Raw genomic sequence first — 22,503 nt, forward strand, 5'->3', positions numbered from 1 at the left:
TAATAATATTTATTTTTGCTTACGTTTCCTGGAATATTGCCAAGGCCAGCATGACTAATGAAAAAATAAAAACAATAAATGGGGAGTTTTAATGGTTGTAGTATTAACAATTGTACTATGTACTTGTCTATGATAAATACTCTGAATTTCTTAAATCCTTTTTAGTTACTTTCATAAATAGATTTATTAGTGTTAAGTAGTATACTATTATTTTGAATGATTTACATAAAAAAGATAAAACATTTTGAATAAACAAAGATTGGCGTATCCCAGAAATAAAATTGTCATAATACAGACTAGAGAGATAAAATATTAGCGCAGTAAGAAATCCAAGATCAAAATAAGTTAAAGGCAAATAAATGGTTTTATTTCGGAAGTATTTCACTCGGGGCAGATGAAACTCGCGGAGAAACATTCAATGTGTTGGATTGGATTCCGGCAGGATATTCTTGATACCTTTTATTATTGGAAAGCGTTGTAGCAACACCAATCCGTGTAACTACTGCTTTCTCAAAAGGGAGTTTCTTCTTGGTGGGAAAAGCTTCTTCTTCTATTCGAAAATCAAGTTCATTTTCCTCTGCTTGTGCAGTGTTTATGTCCAAACAACGACTAGGTGCCTGAGGACGAAGTGCAAATTGGGGAGCAACGGGTGGATTTGCTCGTGCATTCATACGCATGGAGCATTGTTTATCCCTGAGATTTCTGTCAGGAGATATGCCGTACGCAGTACGAAGCAATGAGTTCTTCCTCCCAGTGACTGGAGGAAGACATTTTCCCAGAAATATGTGAGCACAACGATAGAGCTTGGTTTGTAGGGTTAAAACATCTTCAAGGTCAGTGTCATTGGCAAAAGCTATAAATTCCTCAAAAATGTGTCTAGGAATCATAGTTTTATCCTCTTTATACACTGTATGGACTTCCGTTTCCCTTTTATAATGCCCCAAGAATTCATTTAGTTCTTTTGCAACAATGGCTGCTCGGTCTTTCCCACTTAACTTGATGGAGGGCGCCTTCAGAAAGTAAGGTTCTCTCAAACTAAGTGCAGCTTTCTGAAGGAATTTTAAGACTAGATCAACTTGGACAACATCAGAATTATTAGTATCATCTAAATCGCTAAGTCTGTGCAAAATACAATGGAGGTAAACGGAGAAAGCTTTTCGCGACTGATATTCGCTTAACTGAAGACCACTTTCAATCATTTTTACTATCTTAGATCGAAGAACAGCCGAGCGTTCTCTCTTCTCCGAACGTTTCTTAGCTATTTTCTCTGGATCTTTGAAGGTCGATAATTTTGTGCGATATCCATTGATCAATGGTTTTTCATATTGAGCGACACGTAACTCACTTGGAGTGGGTTTTGGAAGAGGTGAATCCTGTAAGGCAATGTTTTCTTTTTCACACTCCACATGAGAAGAGTCTCCCCCATCAATGACTACATCAGCTTTACTATGAGTAGTTCCCATTCCTGGATCTATACGAACATCCTTCGAATGTGGACCAGCCGATTGACTTCTTTTCCTGATAAAAATGAAAGAAGGATTTTTAAAATGCTTAAAATCATTGGCATCAATTAATATACTAATAGTAAAAATTTATACATTGTACATACTCATTGTTGATTAAATAAAGCAATATTCAGATAGGTTATGTGATATTTGCTCAATATTCCGTTATTTTCATTATTTAAAGAATGCCCGGCACAACATACATTTATTTAATTGCATCCCCGTTAATTATACTCTTTCCAAATGAAAGATTATTGACAATTTTTTGAAAATAGAATAATTGATTTAGAGTGATATTACCTGATATCTTTACTCATAACAATTTTCCTCCGCACTCTAGGATGAGCTCCACTTTTTTTAAATGAATCAGGGAAAAGGCATTCATGCAGCATTTGATTATAAGGAGATGAATATTCCAGGAGAGAACCATATGTTTGCCAGGTATCAGCAGTAGGAAATACCCGAACAAATCCTCCACGACGAGAATTTTCCTCCTTAATGCATTTAACAATTTTATATAATTCTTGAGACGCAGATATATTGGAAGAAGCCAATCTGATAGCAGCAAATCTTCTTGTTTCTAGAGACACGGAACGTTTAGGAACCCTCTTTGCAGATTCATCATAATTTGGACGGTCGTGATGAATATTACTGTTATAGTTTTTGGAATGAGCTGAATATCCAGCGGAATTAAGAATTTTCTGATTGAATTGGGCACGACGTAGTGCTGGATCAACAGCTTGTATTCCTATCAGTGTCATCAGATCACAGAGGAGAGCGGACTTTATTTTTAAATCAATGGGAGCATCACAGTTGAGTGAAGGACTTAAATTGACTTCTAATAACCAGGGTTTAAGCTCCGAGTCGATGAGTATATCAAAACCATAGACCTCAAAGCAGTTTCTTCTATGTGGCACAAACATCTTACAAGCAGAATTGACTGGAATCTCAACAGAGATAATAGATTTAATGATAACGTCTTCAATGGAATGCATGAGAGCAGCCGTATCGATCGAGTTCGCCTTTAAATGTCTCAATAAAGCAGAAAGGGACCATTTATGCCCTTTATCCTCAGTGTCTGGATCTTCACATTTAATATAGTCGGAGTGATACTTATTTATAGAATAATTACATAAGTGCATGCAAGGGTTCCACAAGTTTTTTCCAGATGAGTCATACCTGACCGTGGCAAATCTAACAAGCCCTTCCTCATACAAATAAATGACTAAAGGATCATACGAGGTAACAGCAACGTAAAGCCGAAGGTCCCACTTATGTCCATTGACTAAAAGAGGATTATCAATATATTTAGCTACAACCATGGGCTCATCCAGAGGAACTTGATTGGGATGATTGACTATGAATATACCCCGACCACGCGAGGATGCAACAGGCTTTACAATCCAAGCCCCTCTGGTTCTATGATGTGCAGCAGCAAATTCACTATACTCAGAGGGAATAACAAATGTTTTTGGGACAAAATTAAATAGCTTGGCTCCTTTGGCATGTTGGAACCGTTCTATATTTTGGTAGAGCCTGTCTTTTCGAGTTAATTCATAGGACCTAGGGAAATGATTCACTTTCTGATGAGGGAGCAAGGATTTGAAGGCATGTGGTTTTGGATTAGCACCGGTCCACATGAGATTAAAATCTGAATTAGAAGACATCACTTCATGAAATCCATGTGCATGACAGATTTGACTGACTAATTTAGCATCCGCGTTGAGAGTTTTAAAGGTGAGTCTATACTTGAATCCCACAGAGTTTGGAAGAGGTGGTCGAGAGAGTGCTTGACAGTGAAACCGTACAACAGGAATCTTTTTATTAGGATTTTCATAGGATGTCTCCCAGTTGATGAAGTCTTTTTTCATTGATTTCAGTAGATGAGTTCTTGGCATTGCTTTCGGCCTTGGATTGAGTTATAGATGGTCCTATAGCACTGATTTCCTTCGACTTATAAATAGTTTTTTTCGTGGAGTCCCCTATTTTTCTTAGTAGAGCCTCGATTTGCTCAACGTTTTGTACAGGTGATCTTGTATTAGAGGCAGAGGAATCTTCAGCAAATGTTTCAGATGAGCTCGTTGAGGATGCAATTCCTGAGTCACGGGAGTGAATGGGAGGTAAGATAGTTCCTTCAGGCTCACTATCACTGCTTATATCCGAGGATATATTATTTGAAATGTTCCCTGGCTCCGGAACCACCATTTTCCCTCCTTTCAACAACCCTTCTAACCCCTCACTAAGTACGACGACTCCTTTATTATTACTATGATATTTCTTACTTTGGGTGTATCAGAGTTTGTGTTGCTATATATATATATGTATGTATTTGTGTTCGGATAGAGAAAGCAAAGTCCTTAATATGTTACAGTAGTGACGGTATTCATAAAAATAAGAAGAAAATAATTCCCCTATTCCTTTACTCTCTAGATGAAATGAAGATTACGCTTCAAAATCCAAAATTATAAAAGGGAGACAAGGAGGCTCTCCCTAGAGTTTGTAGTACGTCGTGCATATATTTCCACCCTTATGAGTAATGTTCTTCCACCCTCATATACACAGATGATGGTGGTACTCTTATTCTTTTTTTCTCCTTCGTTCTCTTTATAAAAGAATAATATTTGAAAACCGTCACATAGCTTCTCCCTCTGAATCGATTGTAAGATGGATGTTTCTCAACTCTGTAATGTAAAAAAGAAAAACAAATTATTAGTACATAGTATTATCCTCTGTAAAAGTTGTAACTGTTATAAGCAAATTGTACAAGTTGCAATCAAAAACGCAGTAATTTTGAAGTACTACTACCTATGATGACGAGGATAATGCAATAATTGAATATTACTTTGATCAATCGTCTAATTTTTGACTATTTTGACGAAAATTACTCATGTGACACATTATAAAGTTTAAATGACCACAGATTTAGGCATTTCCCTTAAATACATCGTATATACGATATCTAAATCGATCAAAATGAAATGATAGCACTCACCAATGTATATTTGGTAATTAAAATAAATACTGATGTTGTGACTAAATAAGGCGTTCTGAGACGTACAAATTCTAATTTGTATAGTCTGCTTATACAAGTTACAACATGTACGAAAATCGCAACTTGAACATAACGTATATAATGAAAAGTGAACTTACAACAAGGGTATATGAGTATTGAGATATCCTGTCGGCTTGATAGCAGATACAAGAATTAATTTACTATGAATGGAAGGAGAATCAGTGATCATCAGGGAAGAAATTCATATCATTGAAAGAATGAATCCTCATATTCAAAGTTATAAAATATAACACCCACGCATAAGATTCATGTTAATGAAATAAACCAATTTCACATGTAGACATAAAAGTATGTTTGAATCGTGGCCAATCAACATACTCAAGCCACCACGATTGATTAAAAATAAAATATGAAAAAATACTTAAAGAGGTGAAACATAAGTTTTATCAATAACAATCGAAACTACTACGACTACTATGTTGGTAGAAAGAAGACAACTTCTCAAATAATAATAAGTAAATATTAGTAAGGCCGTTGCTGAATGAAAGGGGAAGTCTCCCTTTCAAAAGAAAGGAATAATCATAGCTATATTATGTACTAATAATAATAATTTGATAAGAGTCCCCTAAAAAAATTGTAACCCTTATTATTTACCCAGGTAGCAAGGCATGATCCTTTAGGTTGCTTAAAGCAATCCACATTCTAATACATACCTAATCAGATTTCACCTCCCAGGGGAATTGTCTTTGAGCGGTATCCCGGGAAACCAATTTTGTCTTTGTATTTTAAGAATAAATAATACATTTTAAGCTAGTCCTCCTACACATATATTATCAACAATAATATTCTTCATTTTTATCATTACGGCAATTAGTGCACGGGTTATTTTTTAGAGGCCACGGGTATATCTTTTTGGAATTCCATAAAACCTTTAATTATGGTAAATAGTTCATAATATTTAAATTGGAGCGTAACAATAATTGGATATGAAAATTCACAGATGCCATGAATAAAAAATAAATAGACAATTGAGTCAATTAAATCTGAACTACAAAAAAGTTGTTGAGTCATGCATAAGTTTAATGTGACAATATTATTTTTTGCCCTTGTCCTTTTGTAAGATTAATTCGCCTCAAAAGGAAAAAACAACATATGTTATTAAACAGGAAAAAGAAGAGCTTCTTGTTAAATATATATTGATTGATTACTTACTCAACTTTATATAATATGTAGAAATATATATATATTTTTATATAAAAACAAATACAATAAATTAACATACAAATTATACATTTTCTATACAAAAAAAAAAATTAAAAAAACTCCGATTCAAGTAATGTGAGTCCCAGTTGGAAATCATTGGTCTAGACAGAAGTGATCGAGTATAACTTGTACCCTAGGAAAACTCGACCATACTAAAGCTAGTTATTTTATAAAAAAATATTCCAACTCTTCCAATATACTTTTTGGAAAATTCGACTTTATTTGAGCCGGAACGATCAAAACTCATTTGAGTAATTATTAGTTAAATTTTAGTATTGCTCAAAATGACTAAATTAAAAAAATACAGACCCTTCTTTCATATTCAAGAATTGATCGGTTAAAAAAGCGGGAAACGAACTCGACTCGACGTTGTACCCAAAAACACTACTACGAGGTGATTAAAAAGTTCTTATTGAAACAGCGAAACTGGTAACCCCGACCTGATGGGTAGAAGGGGGAGAGTTGTAGATGTCTCTCAAGTGGTAGGCAAATTATCCCGTTTTGTTTGGCAAACCAAAGTACTAATTTCGCCAAATTGAGGCTCAATTTGGATTGTGTAAGGTCTCAGAAGAGACTAAAAAATATTACAATTTGCTGAGAAATTATCTCTCGAACATAACCAATCTGCAGGAAGCAATAATCAAACAAATTCTCGTGAGGAGTCTTATGTTCTCCGTAATAATATACTACGGCCAGTAGTGCATCCATCTTTTGTCAATCAAGCGGGTACACTCTGAGAGCCATCGGGGAGTACAAGCTACTATCAGAAAGATCGCTGGTTATTATTTCTGAGATGGACTCAAAGATAATGTAAAGGAACGCATCCTTGGCAGTGATACATGTGCGAAAATTAAAATAACAACCTACATAAATAAGAATCCAACTGTGATGGATGTACCCGAAAAAAAGTTCAATCACTTTCACATAAATTTAGTTGGGCCATTCACACCAGTCGATGGCATGAGATATTTGCTTACAAAATTGATCAACGTAGAAAGATGGTTAGAAGCAATAAACACAAAGGCACCTGTCATCGCAGAAGCTTTCCAGATTAATTGGATCTCTAGTTTGGAGTTTCATCTATTAATACTTCTAATCTGCGAAGACAGTTTATGTTTAAAGTGTGTAAGTTAATGTCTAGTAATCTCCAGATCAATTGTAAATATACCACGCCTGATCATCCCCAGGCTAATTTACTAATTGAGAGAGCATATAGGACATTAAAAGAAGCATTGAGACCTCGCCTGACTGAGACTCAATAATGTTGGGCAAATGCACTACATAGAGTCTTATTCGATATGATTACGACTCCTAGAAGTGATACCGGTGTTTCTCTACCCATAGAAGTATTCGGAGAAGAAATCAAATCTATCTCTCCTGGATGTGTTTGGACGTGAGAAGAACACAAGAAGTGATCCTAGTCCTAGTCATCATATTCCGGTTAATGATGAAATTTCATCCGAGAAGAAGAAGCTACGTCAAATGATTAAAGTGTTCATCATAAGTGCTCCTATTAAGAGACCACTTGATACCCCGTATGAATATCCATTGCAATTTTAGAAAAGTACCAAGACTACTCCGTTCTGAATAGCAGAGGAACTCCAACAAAGTAATCCATCAATAGATTGAAAGCTGCCTATGTGCCAATAGTTCTTATTTAATTTAATTTTTGTATTTTATTTTATAGTTTCAACTCTCGTGGCTCAGAATACTGAGCAAAAAAGGGGGAGTAAATATGGACGGCTCTCCCCAAAGGACTTCAGCGCTGAATAATAATGTTTATAGATTTTAAGTCAGTATGTTTTGTGAGTCTAAGTAAGTAAGAGTTCTTATTGAAAGTCCAAATATATATTCGACAATAATTGTCATAGAAGTTTTATAAAAATAAATATTATAATATGAATGCAAGCATTTAACGAAGGTTCCCTAATGTAAATTAATCCATTCAAAGCTAAATTCCTGAAAAAATCAACAAACCTAAATAGGTCATAAAATTTCCATAAATGAGGCCAATCATTGGGTTCAACAAAGTCAAAAAACAATATATACATATACGACAACCAGACCAACATTTTCGTTGTTGTGTGGTGTGTTTGCAAACTTTGCTGTACTCTCCATACAAATGACCTTTCCAGGTATAAGAAATTTGCAGTCTCTACATGGTGTCATCCATTGCAGACTGCAACAAGGACACTTAACCTTTTCTACGATTGTGGAATAAATACTTGGTTGATCGATGCCTTTTGTTTTAACTGACGCCAAACATTTCCATCTATCTACCTAACAACGAATAACGATCTACCTACGCATACGCTGTAAGTTCGTTGTTAAACTATGTCTGCAAGCTGTAACTCTAATGGAAGCAGCCATAAAATGTATAGAAAGTGTCATAATTTAATTACGAATGCCGATCCCTAGAGTAGTTTTTTACATAATTGGTAATCTGAATAGTTTATTTTCTGTACCTCAGCTGTTGTCATAAGTATTTAACTCCTGAGTAGTGATCTTATTTTCTTTCTACATTCAATTATATTCAAAGCCTAATTGAACATTTGTATATGCCGATAAAAGACGGAGAGTAACCTTAAGGATTTGTTGTGAAGTTATAATTGTAAGTCCTTGTTCGAATTAGATGAAATAAATAAAACTTTATTTCCTTCTCACCCTCCTCCCTTGTCACAGCTGATCTAATTAAATGTTATAACAGCTGAAATGCTCTCTTCCAGAACATTCTTCAAGTTGTCAAGGCTACCATGTTTATTTTTGGGTTTTTTATATTATTATTCCCAACATACACACGATTTTCATCACGAAGCATAACACAAAATAATGTTCCTCCTTTTTATTTAACAGCTATCTCTTCAACTAGAGTTATATTTTAATATGTTAAGTTTGATAAAACAGGGAAACTGAAAATCATTGAGGACATCTTAGCCCTGGAAGTTATTCAAAAGATGCTGTAGAATATTTATAACTGATAAACCGAATACTAAAAAATATACTAAGTCTATTTTTCCTCAGCAGAAAAGGTATTTGGGGTGAGAAAAATATTCACCTGAAAACGGGACAGTTAATATATATGTATATATATAATGTTAAACCATCAAAAATGGGTGAAGAAAGAGAAAAAGTAATGCATAGTCCGAGTAATTTACAATTGAATGCGTAGGAGTTGTAAATATATAAATATATGGATTAATTATTTCAAAATAAACAAATAATGGAGGAATAAGATAATTTCCTCCTTCATTTTCTACACATTATGTCTCCATTTGTTTTATAGGTTTTTAAACAATCTATTCAACGAAGAATGTTTACTAAAAACATAGAAGCATATAGACATGATATAATAAGTAAAGACATTTCATGTCATTTTAAAGTTATAAGTGTCTAATAGAAAGAAAATGGATGTCAAGGTCTATACCAATAATAAACATATAGTATACACATGTATTTGGAAATACATATATGTTGTTGTTTTTTGACAGAATAGAGTTTATTGTAAAAAAAAATATATATATAATAGTCTAAATATCTGCATAACATACGTTTTTTTGCATTAAGAGTAAAAATATTTGATCTTCATTGTATAAACTTTATTCAGTTGGGCATTGCAACAATACAAGGAAAAGATTTATCAATGATATATAGTCAAACTCTTATTAAGCGGTTAGGCCAGGTTAGTGTTTGATTGTTCTTTCCCTTTCTATGTGAGAATGAATGTTATCCCGGCCAATAGAGAGGGAAAAAAGACAGAAATATGAAAATAAACATTCATTTGTGTGTATAAATACCATACACATTTATTAATTCGTCAAGAGAGGATCTCTAAGTATATAAACAGTCACCCTTTCTTTGTTTTCTACTTAAAAAAGTGACAGCTAAAAGCAGGTACAACTGTAACATAATTTGTGTGGCGTCTGTCCCTTAGTTTGCAGAGACAGACTAAATAGTTTTTGTGTTATGAAAATCCCGTGTAGGAACTAGATATGGCAGTTTAGTGTGGTGACACGCTGCAATCAAGTGACCGTTAGACCAAGATTGACTGTATTTAAACGTTGAGATACATTTATAAAGAAAAATACATATTATAATTAGTGTAGGGTTCCGATCTGGAAATCCTAGACAAGTCAGAAACCGCTATAATTTTTTGTAAGAAAGATTTAAATTGGTCCAACAAAAAAATATTATTATCGTATCACTTGGCAAGGGGAAACATTGGATCACGGTTTGAGACCCAATACAGCAAAAATCGGGAATTGATCTCAGACTAAATTTCAAAACTAATTAGAACCTGATGGGCGACTCATTGAGGGATATATTCAAGTACTTGATTAGTCAACTAGCAAGGTATTTCTTGTTAAAATAATTTTGATAGATTACTTGAAGAGGTTGCTGTACATTTAGAAAGTAAACTTTGTAACAACTACCTTTATATGACCATCAGCAAATCCTTAGGCTTCAACACTTGGTTACTCTACAACTTATCCTTTGGACTAAAATGCAAAGAGTGGCTAATATAATATAAAACTCACTAATTTAATGTACAGAAATGCATTGTTTAATTCAATCTCTTACAATAAAAATAACTATTTACATACAAACAGAATAAAATGTTAGTTAGTAGCACTGACGCACGCCTTGTATATTTCTAATTGTCCAAATTCAAACAATCCTGTACATATATATATATATATATCTACGGAACCAATTATTTGGACTATTCAAAGATTTACTGTAATTACTTTTGAGCCTACTCCCTCATTAACTTAGGGGGGGTTATGCATAAAGTACGTGCGCAGATAGGAGGGGTGAGGTAGGAAAAAAATGCCAAAAACTTGTGTACGTACTTTGTCCATGGCATAATTTCTGGATTACTATCATATTGGAAGACTCACTTTACTCCTCATTTTGATTGCTGAGAAGGCTTCAGGATTTTACTGTTCGTAGGTAATTGATAAAATCATTATTTTAATAACGATTTTGGGCTATCTCAAAATTATTCAAATTTTACACGAGGCCAAATCTGTCCAATTACATTAATTATACTTTAAATCGCTTCCACATCTACCCTATTCTTCAAGCTGTTGGCCGGGATCAAAAACATGCTTTAGGGAGTTAAAGATGGGATTCCGATAAAGAAGTGACTCCCACGACTAATATCCTACAGTGAGAAAATTTAAGATAGTATATTGTACTACAAGGTGGATATACCTACGTATAACTGATTATATTCTTTTTGAAGGATAATATCATGATGACTAAAATCCAATTTTTCCGTCTTTCTGATGGCTACGGCACTTGCTCACCGTTCTAGCAGATACTTGCACATTTGTTACACGGGATTTCAATCAAATATTCCCTAATAAGTATTGCATTTTATGATTTTTGTATTAATAAACTATTTACAATGTATTTATGTACCAAATGAAATAGCAAACTCAAACCCCAATTGGATGAATACAAAAATGACGAACGTTAGAATAAGGAAAAGATATCAGAATCTTGACTCATCATAAACAAATATTTGAGCTAAGAAACTAGAAAACATTACATAATATTTCATGTGGAAGAAAACATGAGAGGGGAAAAGAACATCAAATATATATGAAAAAATATGATTATGAAAGAGAGAGAGAGACCAATAAGACCAAGAGATAACAATATATTAGGGCATCAAATACCCCTACTATGCATAATTGACATGTTTCTTTGCAATATTTTTTCTTATACTAATATAACTTGTATATCAAATTTACAACAAGTTGATCAAGGTAAAGGGCTGCGCAATTTGTTGGAAATTTGTAGAAAACAGAGCTTTTAACACAAATCAGAGAAAAATGTAGACATATCTCAGTAGAATTTCTAACAACAATTCAAAACAGCAAGGAGAGTTATTTAGTTGTTTCTTTTATTTTGAGTACACTATGGATAAGGGTTAAATGAAATAAATATTGATAAATTAATATGATTTGATTAATAATAATTATAAATCTGGGGTTTCTTCGGCAAGTGTTCGAAGACCTGAATTTTGTTGCATTGTGTTATCTACCTATCAAGTTTAAACTACTCTTCGATATTTAGAAAAGGCTATTATTTAAAAATTTATGAAATATAATTCTAATTAACAAGTATTTTAGTAGAATATTTTATGCAATTATCACATAATTGTGCAAAGCAGTCTATTAATTGTTCAAAATGCAATGAAAAAAGTAAAAGTCTTGAATTATATTCAAGTACAAAATGGGTTTTAATTTAGGGTAATAAACGCAGCCCTTTGCCATTGATAAATATATATGAAATTTTGAACATTCTGTTTTTGAGGCAAAAGTATATTAAGATTGAATCACTCTATGTAAACATACTTTATAAAAGTATTCTCTCTTAGGCTCAAAATATCAAGGTCAGAGCTTAGAAAAATAATAATTCTCGGAAGGGAAAATAAAATTCTATACTACTATCATCATGCCTATGTTATGAGTCACTCATAAAAGGCACACACACACTTTGTAACCCTCCTCCCAAGGAAATGATGAGTAAATAATAGGTAGAGCATTTTGTTTGGTTATTTCTTACGCCTTCAAGAATATCCAAATCCTTTTTGATAGGGTTTTGAAAGTATATTTTTTAAGGATTTCAAGTCATAAATAAAACAAACAAACCTCAAAATCTAAATATGTACAATGAACTTAAAAATAAAAGCTATTTTCCTACCAAAAATTAACAGAAGAATAGAGCTTTTAATATACATATGATAGAAGATAAACTCAATCAAACTTGAGGCACATACAAGGTTAATAGAAATACAAGGTGGTTATTCAATAAAGCGTGTACGACTGATGCTTGACATGCTTTTAATATTGACGTCATAGTAGATGAGTGGTTGCGTGTTTTGACAAAATCTGTTTTTCTCGCACAGCAGTCGGTGCGATACATTAAGTTGAAAATTCTAGCAATAGTGACGTCATAGACTATGAGTGGTTGTGTGTTTTGTCAAAATCTGCCTGTGTTGCCCAGCAGTCTGTTCAATACGTTAGATTGAAAATTCTAGCAAGCCCAAGTCTAACCTTGAGACACATATACCCCCTCCCCCGTTTGGTCTTAAATGATTTTTTATTTTTTAGATACTGATTTGAACCGATATTTTATGTTGTTTTTTAAGTAAAAGCCGAATTACAAAAGACAGTTAATTTAATATTTAAGTTATTATTATAGCCTTCACAGGTCTAGGGCAAATTTAAGAATGATCAATTGTTAAAGCACAATAATTGAGAATGTGGTCACAATCATTGTTTGGAGGGGCACGACCTCCTAGTGGCCCTGTGTTCAAGTTATGAAAAAGAAAATGTTAATATAATGTTGGTACTTTGGTCTTGCTCTTGACAGTGAGGCCTTCAAAAACTGTTATCAAGACAAAACCGATATCTGAACTACATCTACTATTTTTATGATATAGAAAAGCTATTCAAAGAAAGCAATTTGTCAAAATTTTACAAAATAACCTATGACTTTAATGATGAATTCTAATTTTTTTATAGAAGTTAGGAAGTTTATAAGGACACAATTACAGTAATTTGTGAAAAAAATCCATAAACTGATGAAGAAATGACACTTAAGTATGTACTATTATATAAAGCTGTTTCAAAATGAGTGTAGGTATGAAGTATCTTAAGGGCCTTCTTTGTAGCTAGTTGCTACCCATAGTTAATCTTTGAACAATGCGTTAAGCATGAAAAATCAACGTAAATTCTTTCAAATAAAATTTTAATCGTAGAATGTTTATCGAATGGCACAAAGAACTATTAATTATTGGTAGATGATGGAAAACCTCTAATGAACCTATAGATATTAAAAAAACAAACAAGGAATTACATTACAGTTATTAATTACACAAAATAAATAAGAAATCCAGGCCTCAGGTCACAAGAAAAGAATACACAAAAGAAAATAAATAAGATACTAATAATAATTATTGGAATATTTTTCATTTTGCAATGATTAAATGCAAGAAAAAAATTAGGTATTTGCGTGAGCAAGACAATGGTTAATTAGTAAATAAAAAAAAAGAGAAAATAAAACGTAGAATTCAACGTGATTTTATTCAAGAAGTTAATAAGAAATTATACAAAGGGACATTAGAAAATTTGATGATTTTGTATTTTATGACTGTAAGAAGTACATGTGATATATGCAGGCCGATTTAAAAGATACTTGCTTCCAGTACCTCTGAGAGCAAGTACACCAGGCTCCACTCTTGAGAGGAGTATGTGCTGGATAAAATTGTAAAAAAAAATACGAATATATATTAAAAACAATTTTATTTAAAAAAAAACCCATAAAAATAGGAGCAGAATTGACTTTTTTAAAATAGCACATTTATGGCTCAAGGCCCCCCTCAGGCTAAACCGACCTGCCTTGAAGGTATAAAAAAATATTATTTGCTAAATTTAAGATCTTTCTTGTCATTTGTGTGATACAAGATGAAGAAATTGTGTTTTTTGGGTTATAAAATAGACCATTTTCAGCAGACTTGCAGCATTACAATTATGAAATTAAGTATCAAATATTACAGTTTTTGTTGTTTTAAAGGCCATAAACTACAAAAAAAAAACTAACTGAAATACGCATTGACTTCAAAAAATTTCTTGAGAATTTATATGATATGGGTGCAATGTAAAAAGTTTCTCTTTTTTATTGGATCAAGTAAATAACCCGCTAAATTGATGGAAGGATCAAAACAACCGAAAATATAATATTCAATATTAATATATATTGAAATAGAAACGTTTCACGAGCACCAACGATGTTTGAAGGCCAAGTACACTTTTTATTTTTTCTATGAAAACTGACTTATTTTTGTAGATAGTGTTTACTCTATGCCCTACAACAGAAAGAATTAGTGTAGCAAAATAAAAAAAATATGAACTTTTGCAATTTCTGAATTTGAATTTCTCTAACTGAAAATTGTCCTCTCTCTTTTTGTTCCAATACAAACAGTAACTATCGCATTAAGTCCTCCATAATGAAGACTCAGTTTAAACATATATTATTTTGGTATCATTTTCAAGCGGAATCCCAAACAATGGTATTCCATAAAAGTAAACAATCATATCCATTCATTCATAAAAGATTATGTATGTCAAAAATAATAATATTTTGTTCTCCATAAATGGAGTTATCATCACTAATTTGACGAATTGCATTTTCTATGATATACAAAGTATTGAGACTCAGCCCAATATGGATCTTTCTTTCCGTTTCAGCTTTAATTGATTTATATAGAGCAATATTGGAACGATATTTCGGTCCTAACTACGATCTCAGACTGTAGACATCAAATTAAACTGTTTTCAAATCATGGACCAACTTTTCTGGTCTCAATCTATGGACCACAGATTTTCTCCCTAGATCAGTTATACAAATATGATTCATGAATCAAATGTAACTTTCCCACAGTAAAAAATACCATAGTGAAGTAAAAAAAAACATTACAAAAATGCCCCAAAACGAACACTAACAAACATATATCAAAAATGGAGAGATGAGTTAGACACTATTTAATGGGTTCAATGGATACTAGAACTAAATAATTTTGGGTATCAATGTCTGAAAAGGTAATACGTATACTTATAAATCGCCATCATAGCAATACAATATTTAATCGATAAAATAAATAACATCCTTCGAAATATTTTTACAAACACGTTTTTGCACTACTAAAAGGAACTGCAAACATATCGTTAGTATTACTAATGAGATAATTATCGAACAAACAAGAACGTAATTATAATAAAAAAACAAAGAAAAAAAACTTTTTCCCCTTTAGATACGTGACTCAGTCATTATGTTATTGATATTATTTAAAAAGTTGAAATCCTTCACTGAAAAAGAGAAGAATAAGGGTTAATTTTAAGTATATATTAGTGTGAAGAATCGTTTCTAGATCGATTTGGTCTTAAGTGATTTTCTTTTACCGATTTGGACCTAAATTTCGGTACAAACCTCGATCTAATTCCGTAGACGGATTTTTTTCGGTCTCAATCTTTGGACCATTTTTCTACCCTATTCTCATTCATGAGTTGTACTAATAGTTTATGTAAATCATTTGACTTCATATGACGAGAATGTACCAATGTTCAAGATTTAGAAACACAACTGACATTGTCAACAATTCATCTATAGAATTGTTATAGACGAATTTTAAAGGAGACCAATCCAGACCGAATTTTTCTTTGAGTCAGGTCAACACCGAACTTCATTGAAGGGCCAAGTTAGTCCAGTCCACTAAAAACATTACAGTCTCAGCCTGTTCTAGGATTTTCAGACCGAAACCAAGCACAAGTGCATATGTTGAATAGGGCGGACATCTTTTCAGTTAAGTTCATTTCAGCGACATTTTCAAATAATAAAAATAACACGATAAATGACGTCATAATTAGACGTCATTTGTGACCATATTGGTCTTTAAAATAAAATAGGATAAGTATAACAGGAGCATCTAAGCCCCATGTCAAATTTCTACTCAAACTTTTGTGGAGGGAAGACTTAATAAAACTCAATGAGTGTGATGGCAATCAAATTCTTCGATCAATGAGTCTTCGTGGAGTAAGACCTTGATTCTTTGATTGTTCCTGTTGGTAGTTATGAATGTATAACTTTTATTTACAGGCAATTTTTGACTTAGTTAAAAACTATTTTTTTATTGTAGCAGAAGGCTTGATAAAAAACTTAAATATGTCTACAATAGAAGGTTTAAGAAAAAACTCCTGGTTTAATTTAATTCAATTCTCAGGTTATTTTTATGAAAAAACTCTCAAGTACGACACTCAAGTAATTAAATCATTAAAGTGTATATTATATACCATCAAGCAAGTGTTCTACTATTACTACTCCTAAATCAATTTAAATAAATTTTAATGACACTGACTGTTACTTATGTGGCTCGTCAGCGCTTAAGCAAGTAATAATGATTAAATTCTCAAAATTGAGTCAGGATTAGATTTTTATTCTTGACGAATAATTATAGTCAACTTCTATCCAGAAATTATTTTGATTAATCCTTCGGCCGCTAACTACACTTAAACTAGCAAAAATTTAAAGTCACTATAGAATAATTAGAAATTAGTAGATTTTATTTGAAAGCTCATATTGAGACCAAATTAAGTAGTGTAAATTAAATGAAAGTTCTACACTAGAGTTACCATTTTTGGATATCTCAAATCATCCCAGAAAATTGAATACAAGGATTATATTGGAGGAAAATATGCCTATGAAAATTGGGCTATATGTGTAAAATAAATTGGCCATTTCTCCGTTTCTTGATTTTTGTTAAAATCTTTATTTTTAACTCTATTTTGTACTTTGTAAGGGTCAAATATTAAAAAAATTGAAAATATATATTAAGATTATTACGGACTGAGCCTGAACATATTTTTAAGATATTCAATGACATGGAAAAAATGAACAGATCACCTAATAATGAAAAATACTATACATTGCACTTTGCAGATATGAATAACTTATAAAGCAGGTGTACTCAACTATTTTTGAGCAAATGTTTAATTAAATAAGTTCCAATGTAAGCATAGGTCCGAAAATCTGACAATATTACTTCAATTTATATTCTCCTCCTGAGGCGTTGGGTCCAACTACAATACTCAGTGTGTCCCAATTCGGAACAAAAGTTCCGTAGCCTTGCGATAGATATATTTGGGATACAAAAGCCTGCTTTTCTGCAAATTTCTAAGCGTATAAACTAATTGATAAGAGCCTGCTCCCAGAACGAATCAAACTATTATCTTAAGACACTGCCTCAGTGATTAACCAACTTTTTTTTATTTTTTGAGATATAAAATAAGATAAAGGAAAGGTAATATTTATTATTGATATTATCTCTCGCGGAGTACAAGTGCTCCGACGAGCCTCGGTTGAGAAATACTGCACTGCACAGTAGAAAACTTCTCTTACTGTTTTTCTAATAATCTCCTCTTATAAAGAAACATTATGAAACCCATGGTTAAAAAATATAAAGTTTTTGTATCAAGAGATAACTTTGGATCAGTTAAGACTAAACAAAGCTGTTGCAGAGGCCAAATGTCACTCCCAAAAAGTATGTAAGAATTATTATGGAAAGGAGTAAATATTAGCTACCTCTTTAAGTTAAAAGAGTTAGCCTAAACTTGATATACAATTAATGAAATTTAACGAAAAAAAGATCAGTTCATTTTACACATCATTGTAATTGAAATATATATAAACATATAGATATTTCCATTAAAAGAACGAATTACAATAACTTCATAAAAGAATATGGAATAAAACCTATTCAATTATTCAAACACGTTCCTCTCTCCTTCTGAAAAGTAATTATTTTTCAACCTATATTACACCTTTATTGTAATATGAAATAAAAGAATCCTATAAAATGATGTATAAAAAGAAAAAGAATGAAATGCTATCCATACAATGTAAAACATTAAAACACTGTAAAAGGAAAGAATTAAACCGTGAGTAAAATTAAAAATGAAATAGTATCCAAAGATTGTATTAATTTCAAGATATAAAGCGACACTATGAGGTTGAGTAGCTTTCCTTGAAGCTGACACGTCTCATGAGAACTAAAATGTATCATATATTATAATAAATATATAAGTAGTTAGTTATTCAATCCGTGTTAAGAAAAAATAACAGAATTGCATGTACCAAAGGTGGCAATGTCCCGAATTTCATGTCTATATCAAAGAACACTCGCACACAAAACATGAAAATCATCCAAGGATTCAAGTTGAATCATATATGGATAAAATACCCGTATTGTTACAAACTATTACTTTAGCTTGTTTTTCTCCATGACTATTCCCAATTTCAGCCATATCTATGCTTAAGGATGGATCTTTTTAACCATAAAAAAACAGAGGAATTCAACACGAATCAATAATTATCCACGGAGTAGACGTAATTATGGATAATTAACTACTAAAGGGTGAAAAAAATGAGTGGAAAAGGATGTGTATGATAAATACATGAATCATGTATCATCTTTGTGTATAAATACAGTATGAACCCATCAAAAGCTACGATTCTCTCGTTTAGTTTAATTACATTATATAGAGTCGATGGTTTGTGGATAGGAGTTCATGGAACAATGCAATCAGATCTCTTTCCTCCACCCAGAAATTCAAAAAATAATATAAAAAGTCAAAACACCTGTCAGAATCAACAGTTTCCCTCTTGTTAGGAGACAACATAAATATTAATTATTAATATACTAGGCAGCAACATATAAATCATTCGACTCTCAAAAGTCATAGCTCAAATTTAATTTAATTCCACAAAACCTTGAGCTCTTATAAAGGAGGGGGGAGCTTAAGGGAAAAAAAAGAGGAAAGAAGGAAGAAAGAAGTTCTCTTTAACTACGAATATTTTAATTGTAGCAGGGATGTACCACATCTCCACCCCCAGAAAAACATTTGAATTTTTAAAAAATGCACACTTACCCACTAGTTACTTCACAAATCCCGCTTTTTTTAGCTTATAACTTTGTAACGTTACAATCATAACCAGACAACCTTTAGTATGATGAAATAATCATACCCTTAACCCTCATGGGTTTTCGCGGAAACTAATAATTTTTCTTACAAACACGACTGTGATAGAAAAAAATACTGAATGAAGGAGAGAAAGAAAGAGAGAAAGAAAAAAAGTGTGTACAGGACAGTGTGGAGCGCGCTTGTTTTGTTTTGGTGATGGGGTGTATTTGTAGAGTCTATAGTGAATCCTAGAATAAATGTAGATTTTGTGCAAAAAAAAAATATATAGTGGATGTTCAAAAATAGAATTGCTGATGAAAAAAGGAGGGAAAAATAATCGTTGTTATATATATATTAATCATTACTTGATAAACTGATAGACTGTCGCCATGATAAAACGTAATGATAAGTTACCGAGTCATGTTGTATCAATATTTTGTATCTACGTCGTGAATATTTGTAAATGATGAAGCAAAAATAAGGAACCACGTTGGAAGGAGAAGAGTGGAATGGTCAACGCTGCAAATTCATAGATATTTGTAGCTTTTTTATGACATTACAAATTTCTTAATTAGTATCTTATTGTTGCAAATTAGTCATGGATAAAACCTTTATGTTAAAAAAATCTGTAAAAGATGACAACGTACTCCAATAAAAAAAATGAATGTGCCTACTGCCTACTTTTGGGTCCATGATTCATGAATCATTCTCTTCCAGAGATTTTTTATCGTTGTTTTATCACTTTGATATTTTCAATTCTGAAATGACCAATTAACGTGTCAATTAAATTTCATGATATAATAGATGATTATTTATCTTTAAAAACCAGTTTATAGTTCAATAATGGGACAATAGTACCTTCTAAGCTATTGCAATACCCTTTGCTTCGTATTCTCATTGAAAAGAGTAAAATCATTTCGATTAAAAGATGCAACATTTATTATTGTGCCGATTTCTCTTTGATATATTATGGTAAAAAATGAATAGGTTTTCATTGTATTTTAGCCCTCAGTTGGCGATTGAGGGGATATTAGTGACATTCAATGGACCACCAATACAATAAATATTAAATGACAAAAAGACGCATGGATGGGCCATGTGGTCTTTTAAATATTAATGTGTCAATAGTATAGAAAGTGTTTATCAAGAGCCAGTGGCGCTGGACCCATAGAGGCCAAAAGAGGATTGACCTCCATTTTTTAGACATAGTGATATATATATATATAATAAAACTGCTAGGAAGCGGGATTATGACGTCACCATTATATAGGAAGATGAAATGCATGCTAAATTGTGCGTAAGCACTTCAGTCAATCCAACTTAGGCTCTGCTCACAGTAAAGCCGCTAATGACTGACTGTGGCTCGTTCAAATTTGGCATTATTAGTCACTTAGCTGGTTATAAAATTCATAGTTACATACTTGCCATTAAGGGCACAAAATAGGGCGAATACTCTTACATAAATATGGAACAAATCGCGACATGATCTGTATTGAACTTATTGAGCAGTTAGTTAGTTTTTTTTTTTTTTTGAAATGCTGATTTTTTTATAAATTTTTAATGGAATCTGTTTGAAAGTCAAATCATTTCTATAACTTTATATTGAGTACATATTTCTAAAAAAAAGCTTATGATGAGTAGTATGGCATAATAAGAAGCATCAAGGGTGGAAAGCCATATTGCATCAAGTCATATTTCATCCATCATGGCTATTTCGTAACTTATTCTTTTTGATCAATAAAAAAGAAATCTATATTAATAGATAAGTGTGAGTTTGCTCATGAAATACAAAGAGTAAAACTGATAATTTATTGGAGAGTAACCTTAGTAATCTTAGAGTAAGCGTGTTATTTCTTAGATAAAAATATGTTTATGATATACATGATGAATCACTATATTCTGTGCACCCGCTGACTCGTTTTCATATATTTAGACATTTATACATTCGTACAGACAGAAAGAGAAACTTCGATTTATTAATATAGATTACTAAAAAATAGTATTATACTATGAAGGATTTTAATATTCTAAAATATATCTTATGGAATTCATTTTAAAAATTGTCGAGAAATAATACATCAATTACAGTCACGGAGTAATTTAGAGATAAATAACACTTAATCCTTGATTGACTTATTTAGCAGACTACCAACTGATTTTGTGCCTTTTCTCTGTATCTTTTTAAGTAATACCTAATTTAGACATTAATTAGGCCTGAACTAATTCAAATGGTAAACTGAGATACTTAGCTATAATATTATTGAAAATAGCGCGTTAAAGAGGATGCTTAAAAATTTGGTACTTTTTCACGTTGGTAGTTATCCAATTTTTTCCAACTATGGAAATATTTTTCCTAGATTGTTTAGAATTGTTCACAGGAGCTAATTATTATTCAACAATCAAAGTTCAGAACACTGAATAGGAGAAAATAAGCAAAAATATCGACAGCTGACACAGAAATACCCCGTATATTTTTATGAATTAGAATTTATAAAGCTGTAAACAGTTATTAACTATTGCTCAATTATAATTCCATAGGTTGAAGGATTGATCAACTAGTAACTGATTTTTGGCTTTTTTCTATTTCTTTTTGTAAGAGAGATTGCAAGATACAATATAGGTAATGACGTGTCCAATATTATTAAAAAAATAATCCTTATAACAACTTATAAATATCAAATTGTAATAACAATAGTTAATTTATTGTTTTTGTATCAGTGAACAGTAAAAATGTAACTCTAATCTTGATCCTATTTAAGTCTGAACTTCGAGTAAAAGCTAATAAAATTCGAGACAAGTATCTGTCTAATTTTAGTTCCGGATCCGACAGTTAAAGTACCCCAAATTTACCCGAGTGTTTAGGTCTAAAGATCCGAACCAACGCGAATACGAGAAAATGTGGATCTATATTATCTTTAATCTTATGTAGAGATGTGAAAAGTGCAGAAATTTTACAAATATATATTTTCTTTAAATAGGATCTGAAATTTCTCTAACAAAGTGTTATTTAAAAAAATAACACTTGTAAAGTGTAGCGTACGGGCACTCAAATTTATATATATCCTCCCTTGGGAAACTTTTGTGCCACTGAATATGTTATAAAGAATATGGTAAACACTGAAATCTGCTTACAGAGATCACTATAAACCAGGGGTGCCCAGAGGATTATACATATATGGGTTTTTTGAGGGGG

At 32.0% G+C, this 22,503-nt stretch overlaps 1 protein-coding gene across 2 annotated transcripts; it reads right to left on the bottom strand.

Moving 5' to 3' along the window:
* Positions 1-54: 54 nt before the first annotated feature.
* Positions 55-19,456, bottom strand: LOC121121001 (tubulin polyglutamylase TTLL5). 2 transcript variants are annotated; one of them, XM_040715871.2, is made up of 5 exons: positions 19,278-19,429; positions 11,000-11,143; positions 10,680-10,945; positions 1,806-4,186; positions 159-1,518 (listed from the first exon to the last, which is right to left on the bottom strand). In XM_040715871.2, exons 4-5 carry the CDS (start codon positions 3,401-3,403, stop codon positions 366-368), a joined length of 2,751 nt encoding a protein of 916 aa, XP_040571805.1. In that variant the 5' UTR covers positions 3,404-4,186; positions 10,680-10,945; positions 11,000-11,143; positions 19,278-19,429; the 3' UTR covers positions 159-365. The 2 variants fall into 2 exon arrangements, with proteins under 2 accessions (XP_040571804.1, XP_040571805.1); XM_040715870.2 differs by lacking the exons at positions 10,680-10,945; positions 11,000-11,143 and having other exon boundaries at positions 55-1,518; positions 19,278-19,456.
* Positions 19,457-22,503: the final 3,047 nt, after the last annotated feature.

This window comes from Lepeophtheirus salmonis, chromosome 6 (genome assembly GCF_016086655.4).
Source record: "Lepeophtheirus salmonis chromosome 6, UVic_Lsal_1.4, whole genome shotgun sequence".
NCBI lineage: Eukaryota > Metazoa > Arthropoda > Copepoda > Siphonostomatoida > Caligidae > Lepeophtheirus > Lepeophtheirus salmonis.

Bases quoted from the DNA above. Each gene is read 5' to 3' on its own strand.
- LOC121121001 (XM_040715870.2), bottom strand. From the start codon at position 3,403: ATGCCAAGAACTCATCTACTGAAATCAATGAAAAAAGACTTCATCAAC. The intron at 1,519-1,805 runs GTAATATCACTC...CATTTTTATCAG, and splicing joins GTTATGAGTAAAGATATCAG to GAAAAGAAGTCAATCGGCTG.